Below are 11588 nucleotides of genomic sequence, written 5' to 3'. Positions count from 1 at the left end.
CCGCTCAGGAAGGAGACGCATTCTGTCTCCTAGAGATGAACATTTGTTGGTGCGAAAAGTGCAAATCAATCCCAAAACAACAGCAAAGGACCTTGTGAAAATTCTGGAGGAAACAGGTACAAAATTATCTATATCCACAGTAAAACTAGTCCTATATCGACATAACCTGAAAGGCCGCTCAGCAAGGAAGAAGCTACTGCTCCAAAACCGCCATAAAGAGCCAGACTATGGTTTGCAACTGCACATGGGGACAAAGATTGTATTTTTTGCAGAAATGTCCTCTGGTCTGATGAAACAAAAATAGAACTGTTAGGCCATAATGACCATCGTTATGCTTGGAGGAAAAAGGGGGAGGCTTGCAAGCCGAAGAACACCATCTCAACCGTGAAGCACAGGGGTGGCAGCATCATGTTGTGGGGGTGCTTTGCTGCAGGAGGGACTGGTGCACTTCACAAAATAGATGGCATCATGAGGTAGAAAATTATGTGTATATATTGATGCAACATCTCAAGACATCAGTCAGGAAGTTAAAGCTTAGTCACAAATGGGTCTTCCAAATGGACAATGACCCCAAGCATACTTCCAAAGTTGTGGTAAAATGGTTTAAGGACAACAAAGTCCTTAAGCCACCCAACTTATTGTGGGAAGCTTGTGGAAGGCTACCTGAAACTTTTGACCCAAGTTAAACAATTTAAAGGCAATGCTACCAAATACTAATTGAGTGTAAACTTTTGACCCACTGGGAATGTGATGAAAGAAATAAAAGCTGAAATAATAATTCTCTACTATTATTCTGACATTTCACATTCTTAAAATAAAGTGGTGATCCTAACTGACCTAAGACAGGGAATTTTTATTAGGATTAAATGTCAGGAATTGTGAAAAACTGAGTTTAAATGTATTTGGCTAAGGTGTATGTAAACTTAAGAATTCAACTGTATGTGTTTAGAGTATTATAATAAAGGATATGTTGATTGTTTGTTTTACCTCTTCTTTGGACTTGGACACATAAAAATGTATACTCTCAAACCTGAACTGTTTGGCCAACTACACCACATACATTTCCAGTTGCCATGTATAGCAGAGGAATTACATTCTGGTGTGCAAAGTGCTTAGCTACTACATGGCATAATGACAACATCCTGCTTTAAGAAACAATAGGAGAGAACAAACACAGTCCTTCAGTGTAAGAGAGGATCCAGTGTTATTTCAGTTTGTAAGCAGACAACCCTTTATGGTACCAGACATGAGAAAAGGCCTTACATCAGATAACTGGAGAGTACTGAGGGCTAGATGTTGGAACTGCATAGAGCTGTCAAATCCACAAGCGTCTCATTGTGTTACCTTATTGTGGACACTGCCGTTGGATACACTGAAACCACACCCGACTATAATGCAACATCCCATGCAGCCACGTTAGAAGTTCAAACACTTGAATTAGACTGATACGCTATAAATTCCCCATTCAAATTAACATGAAAACATGCTTTAGCCTAACATCAATGGTTTGACATTTGATTAATTATTTCTTAACACCGATAGCCTACATTTTCTAGAGCCGTTTTGAACTTCTAACCCGGTAGGATTAAGGGAGTGGTTTGTGGCATACAGAAGCAGCCACTCACCGATAGAATATCTCATACCGCAGTTACAACTCTAAAACATCTGCTGTGCGGATGTCGGTCAATGCTGGTTAATGCTCCATCTGATTTGAATCTAAGACTACACTTATCCCAACCAGGATGATTAGACGCAGATTGTACATTTATTGGGATAGTGTGGCAAATCTAGTGTTGGCAAATCTGAGCAAAGTACTTTACCAGTATACAAATTGTATGGAACCTCTAGGTACTGGAAGATTCTATAGAAAACCAGCTAGTGTAAGCTCTGCTGCAGATGGATGCACTGGTACTATTTTCATGGAGCAAAGTGTCAACCAAGACTTGAACACTCACCATTTCATCTGCCTCTTACGATACCGGCTTCCTTAAAAAGGTAGGTGTGTGCAATGCAACAGAGTTGAGACACCATGCTCAGACTTCTTCCCAAATCCTACTCAGTATGATCACATCTCCATAGGCAAGTATACCAAACTATACCAGGACGTTCTGTTTATTGCCTGTAAGATGACAGAATGGATTTAATGTCCTTGTAACTGATTATATCACTGATTAGAAGTACAAAACAGCAATATGAACAGAGGGAGTCCTATTTGATAATGCATTCCTTTAGATCCATCAATTTGATAGTGCTCTTGTAAAACTGTCAAGAAAATAAAAATCTATTTGATTTATTTGTTTTTGGGGGGGATACAAAAAGTGAAAGTAAAAAAGCAACCCTTATGTTCACTCTTTTCTCTTTTCTCTTGAAAGTCATGTTTCAATCTTTCCAGGCATCTGTTACAGCTTTAAACTACAACTAAGTTTTTCAACTGTACACAAAGTGAATGGACAAACAAAAACGCTATATCACTACCCATCGCTTTAAAAAAAAAACTCTTACACATACTTGTCGAGAACAAGCACCCTTTAAAAAGAGCCCTGGAGGCAACGGACACCCGAGTCTCCTAAAGATTCTAAATGAATCAACAGAATCGGATAATCATAATCTATTCTTAAACCCAGAAGCTGCCTGCCTCTTCAGTCAAACATAACAGATTACAACAGACAAAAGGCAAATGGATTTTTACTTGTTTTCTTTTTAGAGATTTTTTTGTTTTTTGTTGATAGTGCGTCCATTGTGTGATGACCTGCCCCTAAGGCTTCTGTCGGTCTGAGGCAGGTGTACATACACCTCAACCCAGTTAATTGTATATATATATATACGTGTATACATTTGACACACTCTAGGATGGTTTTCTATGAGTCTAAAAAAAACTCGGCCAAGCTCTGTGGTTCCGGTCTGCATTGCAGGGGAGAGGAAAGGTATTATGAGGTTGCGCCGGGTGTGGGGTTGACATTCTGTGTGGAGAGCTGAGGAGCGACCTCGATGATTCGTGGTTTGTCGATGATGCGGGCGGTGCGGTTGCCCTTCTCCACAATGCCGATGATCCAGGCCTGGTGGCCCTCGCCGTATTTAGGAGATTTGATCTCAGCACAGAAACGAGCTGCCTGCTCCCTGGGAAGACAGATCAACAGACCCCCTATAGATAGAGACAGAGATGGCTGATGAGTATGTGTGTGAAAGAGGTGAGAGAACCTAGACAGACAACAGGCCGACAAAAACACATGCACGGCCAGAGACACAAACATTCACACATACCTGATGTCTCGGGGCAGGTGCCGTGCATGAGTCCGAACATGTTCCCGCAGGCCTTGGACACAGCGGCCATCTTGGCGAGCACAGGGAGGTTGTGAATGACGAATGAGACCTCGCTACGCTGTTGCCGTGCCAATGTCTGGGCGTGGCCCAGAATCCCGAAGCCAGTGATGTCAGTGGCGGCGTGAGCGTTGAAGGTGTGCATCAGACCTGCAGCTGGAGAGATAAAAACAACAACTACATCAATATTCACATTACATTCATCCAAACAATGGTAGAAGTTAGACAGGAGAGAAGGGGGAGAACAACTTGAGGACAGGAACTTGTTCTGTTGAGTCGGGCGGTGTGTACCTGTCCTGTTGAGCCGGGCCATGTTCATCATAGCTTCCTGATAGGCCAGCTCTACATCCTCCTGAGTCACCACCAGCTTGATCTTATTCCACTTGTCAGGCTGAGGGACAGACATATACACACGATTTTAGACCACTTTTGAGGCACGGCAATGACTGATAAATCGCTGATTGGGTCCAGCTGTCCCTCCCATTGATATTTTTTGAGGGATACAGACGTCTCGTTCATTACATTGACATTTTAGTGTTTAAGTTACAATACAGTAAATCAAAGGAGAGGTTCGTGTGTTGAGACTTACAATGTCCAGCCACTGGTGTACCGCCACAGCCACCTGAGTCCCAAGAGGTTTGGTGAGAATCAACACATCTCCTGGCACTGCGTTGTCTGGCCTGGAAGACAGAAGACATCACATCATCACCATAGCTATCATTACTATCACAACACAGAACACAGCTCAAATGATCAAAGCAATTAGAGTTTAGAGGCTCAGAGAGAGATCTGAATGATAGTGAAATCCCCAAAAGAGTGAAAGACAGGAGGGCATCTGTCTGTGAGGAGAGGGTTCTTACATGATGAACTCATTGGGTTGACAGACCGTGGTGGCCACCCCACCCAGGACCACCCAGGGGTTAAGAACCGTCTGTCCCCCCGTAACAGACGTGCCTGCTTCCTCCGACGCATCTTTGAACCCCTGGATGATCAGAGGCATCACCTTGTCCCGCTCCTGACAGGGACTCAGAGACAGGGGAGGGACTATTTAGTGGCTGGGTGCTACACATTGGTATATATATATATATATATATATATATATATATATATATATATATATATATATATATATATAGTGCCTTGAAAGTAAAGAGGCTGAATAATTTTGCACGCCCAATTTTTCAGTTTTTGATTTGTTAAAAAAGTTTGAAATATCCAATAAATGTCATTCCACTTCATGATTGTGTCCCACTTGTTGTTGATTCTTCACAAAAAAATACAGTTTTATATCTTTATGTTTGAAGCCTGAAATGTGGCAAAAGGTCGCAAAGTTCAAGGGGGCCGAATACTTTCGCAAGGCACTGTATATACACACGTGTGTATGTGTGTGTGGCCATGCACCTTTTCTGACAGTTTGTTACTGATCCCCAGCAGCATCAACATGTTGTCACATTCCGTCACTCCCATTGCGTACAGGTCACTTAGAACATTGGCACACGCAATTCGCCCCTATAGACACAGACAGGAATAAAGAAGGCATTATTGACATGATTTACTGTAGATATGAATGAAGATAACACATACTCTGCTCAAGGTGAAAGAAACGACTCCAGTCCAAAGCTCTCAGTAACTACTCAATCTATACGATACTCACAGGACCTAAAGCATGTAAGGTATGCCTGAAAACATTAACACAAAGAGGGGTAGAGAATGAGAACCTACCATCATATAGGGGTCGTCCACTATGGGGTAGATGTAGTCTGTCGTCTGGACTAGAGAAAGGCCCCCGTGCCTGAGGGGGATTACACAGGTGTCCATACCAATGCCTGCAAAGAACAGTTATTATTAAAACTGTAAAAGTTATCTGAAGAATGGATGTGAATAAAGTGTGTGTGTGTTCATACCAAGTCTGGGCATGACAGCTCCAAGGAATTGTTCATCCTCCTGATAGTGGTTCTCCTGCAGGGCTTCTAGAAGCTTCTGTAGCACATCCTGGGGTACCTAAGGAATAACAAGCAGATTACCTCAGAACTACAAGTCAAGCTTAATCATCATCCTAATGTGTTGCATTTGTAGTGCTTTTCTCAAACTCACCAAACTTTACATTGTATAGTTATGAAAATAAAGTACATGTCTGCTCATTGCTCCCAAACATGACTTACTGTTAACGCTAGAGACACAGCAAGGAAACTTTTGAAAGCAGCAAAGACTAAGTGGCCAATAACATTCTATTCACTGCCATTATACCAGTAGCCGGTCTTCGATGTACCCTAATAACTCTGTTCACAGTGCCAGGGGTGTAGAAAAACCCACCTTGCAGCCCGTTCCTTTGAGCTCAGTGAAGCGTGTGAGTCTGAAGCTCTTGTCTAGCTCATAGCTCTCTGGGTTAAACGACTCTCTGACAGACATGGCTGGAGACACTTTGGGACCTCAGTCAATATCCTGAGGACAGAAGATAGGGAGAAGGGGAGACAGGGATGAGAAACATGGCTGGAGTAACACTGGACAGTCACCCCTGACTACATCTCTTCTCTGTTCAACCAATTAGCATCCAGGATCAGGATACAGCAAATAAGGAGAGAAGGACCGAGGGATGAGTAAAGGAAAGAGGTTGTGAAACTTGAAATATTCTGTTTTGGTGTAACTACTAGTAAACTGAAAAGGTAAAGGCATAGTGGATGCTTATGCAGACATTTGATGAGAACAATTTACCCTCGGGTATCAATAGTGTTGAAGAATAATTTTGTACCTCAAAGTGCTATTAATGAAGATTAGGTTATATCTCAAAAATGTCCAAAGTAAGTAAACTTACAAAAAACGAATCTAACTAAAATTACCTGTGCATGTATGTACAGTGCCTTGCAAAAATATTCACCCCCCTTGGCATTTTTTCCTATTTTGTTGCATTACAACCTGTCATTTTAATGGATTTTTTATTTGGGTTTAATGTAATGGACATACACAAAATAGTCCAAATTGGTGAAGTGAAATGAAACAAATAACTTGTTTCAAAAAACATTTAAAAAAGAAAAAAGAAAAGTGGTGTGTGTATTTGTATTCACCCCCTTTGTTATGAAGCCCCTAAATAAGACCTGGTGCAACCAATTACCTTCAGAAGTCACATCGTTAGTTAAACAAAGTCCACCTGTGTGCAATCTAAGTCTCACATGATCTCAGTATATATATACACCTGTTCTGAAAGGCCCCAGAGTCTGCAACACCAAGCAAGCACCACTATGAAGACCAAGGAGCTCTCCAAACAGGTCAGGGACAAAGTTGTGGAGAAGTACAGATCAGGGTTGAGTTCTAAAAAAAATATAAGCAGCATTAAATCCATTGTTCAAAAATTGAAGGAAAATGGCACCACAACAAACCTGCCAAGAGAGGGCCACCCACCAAAACTCACAGACCAGGCAAGGAGGACATTAATCAGAGAGGCAACAAAGAGACCAAAGATAACCCTGACGGAGCTGCAAAGCTCCACAGCGGAGACTCCCCAAACATATGGAAGAAGGTCCTCTGGTCAGATGAGACTAAAATGTAGCTTTTTGGCCATCAAGGAAAACACTATGTCTGGCGCAAACCCAACACCTCATCACCCCGAGAAAATCATCCCCACAGTGAAGCATGGTGGTGGCAGCATAATTTTTTTCGTCTGCAGGGACTGGGAATCTGGCCAGAATGATGGATGGCACTAAATACAAGGAAATTCTTGAAGGAAACCTGTTTGTCTTCCAGAGATTTTAGACTGGGACGGAGGTTCACCTTCCAGAAGGACAATGACCCTAAGCATACTGCTAAAGCAACACTCAAGTGGTTTAAAGGGAAACATTTAAATGTCTTGGAATGGCCTAGTCAAAGCCCAGACTTCAATCCAATTGAGAATCTGTGGTGTGACTTAAAGATTGCTGTACACCAGCAGAACCCATCCAACTTGAAGAATGGGCAAAAATCCCAGTTGCTAGATGTGCCAAGCTTATAGAGACATACCCCAAGAGACTTGCAGATGTAGTTTGCTGCTAAAGGTGGCTCTACAAAGTATTGACTTTGGAGGTGTGAATAGTTATGCATGCTCAAGTTTTCCATTTTTTTTTTGTCTTATTCCTTGTTTGTTTAACAAAAAAATATTTTGCATCTTCAAAGTGTTAGACATGTTGTGTAAATCAAATGATACAACCCCCCCAAAAATCAATTTTAATTCCAGGTTGTATGGCAACAAAATAGGAAAAATGCCATGGGGGATGAATACTTTCGCAAGCCACTATCTTTAAAGCTGAATCAGTTGATCAATGGCTTGAACTTGTTGCAAAATCCAATAAATCATAAATGAATCACTCAAAAAAAGAGAAAAGTTAATTTCTTAGATCAAATTAAATTGTATTTGTCAAATGCGCCAAATAGAAGTTGTAGACATTACAGTGAAATGCTTACTTACAAGCTCTTTACCAACGATGCAGTTAAATAAGAAAAAATAACAAGAAATAAAACAAGAATGAAGCCATATACAAGGATTACCAATACCATATCAATGTGCAGGGATACATGGCAATTAAGGTAGATATGTACATGTAGACAGGGGTAAAGTGAATAGGCATCGGATAGATTGAAATTAGCAGCAGGGAAAGCGTATACATATGTGAGAATGTGTGCATTAGATTTTTTTATATGCGGGATAAGTCCATCCACACAGATTGTTCCAAAGATCATCTAAGAAACGAGAGCTAGTATTTGATTGTTCTAGTGAGCACAGGTGTGGTTTTCTGAGATAATCAATTAATATCCCATCATGCTTTGGGCCATGTGTAAAAATGCCCAGTTGCCCATTATTTTGGCTACCACAGCAAGAAAAGGTCTCAGTCACTTTGAAAGAGAGGTCTCAAAGTAGCATAGGGGGTTTAAAGGTTGTGTGTCTCAGTCACCAGATCTATCTAAACACAATTGAACACTTATGGGAGATTCTAGAGTGGTACCAGAGACAGCGTTTTACGCCACCATCAACAAGACACAAAATTATGGAATTTTTCTAAACAGAAAGATGTCGCATCCCAACAGTTTCAGACACTTGTAGAATCTATGCCAAGGCACATTGAAGCCGTTCTAGTGGCTCGAGGTGGCCCAACACCCTTTAAGACACTATGTTGGTGTTTTCTTTATTTTGGCAGTTACCTGTAGTTTTGGCCAAATTCACAAGTCTTCCATTTATACCCTTTAACATAAACACCTGTTTACAGTGACAAGTACAGCCGAGAAAAAACCTAGACTAAACATGGTTTCACATTGAGTTATGTTTTCCTCTAGTTCTGCAGAGTATAAAAACTGCTTTTGTTGACCACTCACTGACATAACAACCAGAGACCAGTTTCCATTTATTTATTCACATATCTGTTTCACTTTGCTGTGACATATTAAAAGCAATGATTTATATATAAACCTTGATTTGCTGATTCTATGTATTAGCCAATAAGAGGCTTTGAAGCCACAAGTTAGCCATAATGGCACTCACCAGAATAAGCAGTCCCTCCATAGGAATGAATGGAATTCTACAGTATTTCAATGAAATGTTTCAGGGACAAAATTACATGTATTTAAGTATTTTGTTGTTGTAGTGCAGACAGTAACATTGAAACTTTCAAAAAAGGTAGCTGTAAATGACAAATGTTTTTGTATATATTTGTTTATTTTATGTTTAGCACACATTAAACTATGCATGAAGGTGTCTAAATAGAATAAACAAATCTAGACATTCATAAATGCATTTCTATAGCTTCCAAAATATATATTTATTTTTTAACTTTGGGGGAGTGCCAAGATGGTGGATTCAAAACAGCGCCTCCTGTCAGTCATCTAGAATATACCATTGATGAGAAGCGTGGACGTTGGACATAGAATCAGACCTAACTAGTCGATCTGGTCTCGGGCAATTTGATGGCTAAATAAAACAAAAATAGAATACATTAAATATTAAACACAATCCCAGGCTTCACTGTGTGATCCTGTATTTTATCATGGCTCCGGATAAATTGTTGCGCTTGGGGTCCTAGTCAGAGTTTGGCTTCTGAAACAGTGCGAGGAGGATATGAAGTTGGGCTGGTGTGCGCCGGCTCAAATTAAATCATGCACCAGATATTTTCAGCCAAATCAATTTCGGCAGTCAAAAGTTACCAATATTAATCAATTAGCTAACTACAGACATTAAAATAATCTGTTATCAATAATTGTGAGAGTTTTTCCTGTCTTGCAGCTGCATGCTTGTAGCCAGCCAGGGAGCTAACATTGGCTAAGTAATAGCCTGTTTGCTAATCAATGAGTTTAGCTAGCTGATGTGCTAACTATGAATCAAGTGGGACATCGTTTGTGTGACTAATCGAGCTTTATACAATAGTTCAAATGCGGATAAAACAAAAAAACTGTATTATTAATCATTTAAATTAGCGAAAACAGAACGAAAAATAGCAGTTTATGTTTCGAAGTAACCGGGAAAGCAGTGCATAAAAATGTCGGCGGTGGAAAAAATTAACCCCTTCCTGTACAGCGCCATGCGAGACGTGCTACAACAGACTTTGTAACAATAAAATAACGCCATACATGCAATTTGCACACAGTTTGTAATCATATGCTGCATTACATATATGTAAAATACCCCCCCTTTGCATTTATTGGGCTGAACCAGAGTTATATTCGTATAACATTTCCCCTTTAATTGCTCTCACCAGTTTATCCTTACCGGTTTTGCTTTAGCGGCGGGTCTCCAGAAACAAGGGAAGGGACAGTACCAGAATGCATTTGGAGTAAATCGGGTGTCCTTGAAGATAGCCTGACGAAAAATCTATTAACTTTTATTTTTTGTTTTACAACAGAATGTATTTCATTTTATCGCGTTGGGAAATGCATAAAATAAATAGATGTACATGCATCAGATAATATCACAAGGCGAGGACCGTCATCACAACGGGGGAAATCTTGAGGTAAAAGCACGAGATCACAAAGGGTCCTTCGCATGGAGACTGGCGCCTTTAACTCCCCTTTAAAGAACCGCAGAGTCTGGCAATAAAAAGTCAACAATGGATTGTACCTTTAATTTAGTCTTCCCTCCAATATGATATAGATCAGTATGCAATCACAAATGTTCTAATCAAGTTCTAATCAAGTCATTGTGAAATTAACTCTGAACTCTGAATGTGTGGTTTTAACCATGTGGAAAGAGACTGATCATTTTCCTTTTAAATGAATGCCTGAATTAAAGGTTTGCATTAGCCGACTTGCTAAATGTAATTCTAATCAGCTCATACAATTATACACCTTATATGTCAGGACTAAGACACTGATAAAATGAGGGGGTACCATAGCATTGATGCATCTGATAATAACTGGATAGACCTGATATGACAGACTGGTCTCATAGACTAGACGTAACATAGTAAACGTAAATCTGGGACGTTCAAATTGGTATATGTTACGTTTGGTGTGGTTATATAAGGAAGCATGTTACTTAATGAGGTACAAACAAAAGGACAGTGGTTGGCAGGGTTGGATGGGTAGGCATATAATGTGAACGTCTAGCCAACCCAAAGGTTGTGTTCGAATCTCATCACAGAAAACTTTAGTATTTGAGCTAATTAGCAACTTTGCAACTACTTACCATGTTAGCTAACCCTAACCCTTTAACTAAACTCCTAAGCCTAGCTTACATTAGCCAGCTAGCTAACTTTAGTGTTAGCCACCTCTAGCTAACGTTAGCCATAACAAATTGGAATTCGTAACATATTGTACGTTTAGCAAATTTGTAACTTCCTACATTTGCAAATTCGTAACATGTCATTCGAATTGCAAATTTGTTACATAGCGTACAAATGTAATTCATAACATTTTGTAATGAAACAGGCAGGGAGCAGGTCTCGAACCCTCAACCTTCTGGCACAAAATCCAGTGCGCCATCGTCTGTGCCCCAAAAGCATGCTCGAGTGGCAGAGTCGATATCCGCGCTTATAAACCCAGGGTCGTTACACAACTCCCTCCTTTCAAAGTGCGCGTCTTCGTGTTAGCTTATGTCGTGGAGGATCGTTACAAAATATAACACTTACAAGAACTTGTGAATTCAATATAGGCTTTTAATACAAACATATCAGAAGCCTAGATGGTCCGCGGAACACACACTTTTCCAGAGTACTGGCTCTGTTTTTATACACATACAACATATGAGTCCACCCCACATGCAAATGAAGTTACTTCCCTCAGTCCATCTGCCACCATTATATCCCAATCTGTGCATC

At 40.4% G+C, this 11588-nt stretch overlaps 1 protein-coding gene across 2 annotated transcripts; it reads right to left on the bottom strand.

Annotated features, from left to right (window-relative positions):
• Positions 1-1185: 1185 nt before the first annotated feature.
• Positions 1186-10195, bottom strand: LOC110496527 (selenide, water dikinase 1). Of its 2 annotated transcripts, none has more exons than XM_021572486.2 (10): positions 10043-10195; positions 5632-5760; positions 5223-5319; positions 5041-5144; positions 4720-4827; positions 4179-4333; positions 3908-3998; positions 3610-3709; positions 3262-3474; positions 1186-3142 (listed from the first exon to the last, which is right to left on the bottom strand). In XM_021572486.2, the coding sequence occupies exons 2-10, from the start codon at positions 5725-5727 to the stop codon at positions 2928-2930; spliced, it is 1179 nt and encodes a 392-aa protein (XP_021428161.1). In that variant the 5' UTR covers positions 5728-5760; positions 10043-10195; the 3' UTR covers positions 1186-2927. The 2 variants fall into 2 exon arrangements, with proteins under 2 accessions (XP_021428161.1, XP_021428167.1); XM_021572492.2 differs by having other exon boundaries at positions 10029-10172.
• Between the last annotated feature and the right edge of the window lie 1393 nt (positions 10196-11588).

The sequence above is a fragment of the Oncorhynchus mykiss genome, chromosome 2 (assembly GCF_013265735.2).
Source record: "Oncorhynchus mykiss isolate Arlee chromosome 2, USDA_OmykA_1.1, whole genome shotgun sequence".
In the NCBI taxonomy this organism is placed as follows: domain Eukaryota; kingdom Metazoa; phylum Chordata; class Actinopteri; order Salmoniformes; family Salmonidae; genus Oncorhynchus; species Oncorhynchus mykiss.
This window is presented reverse-complemented; position numbering and strand designations above follow the sequence as displayed.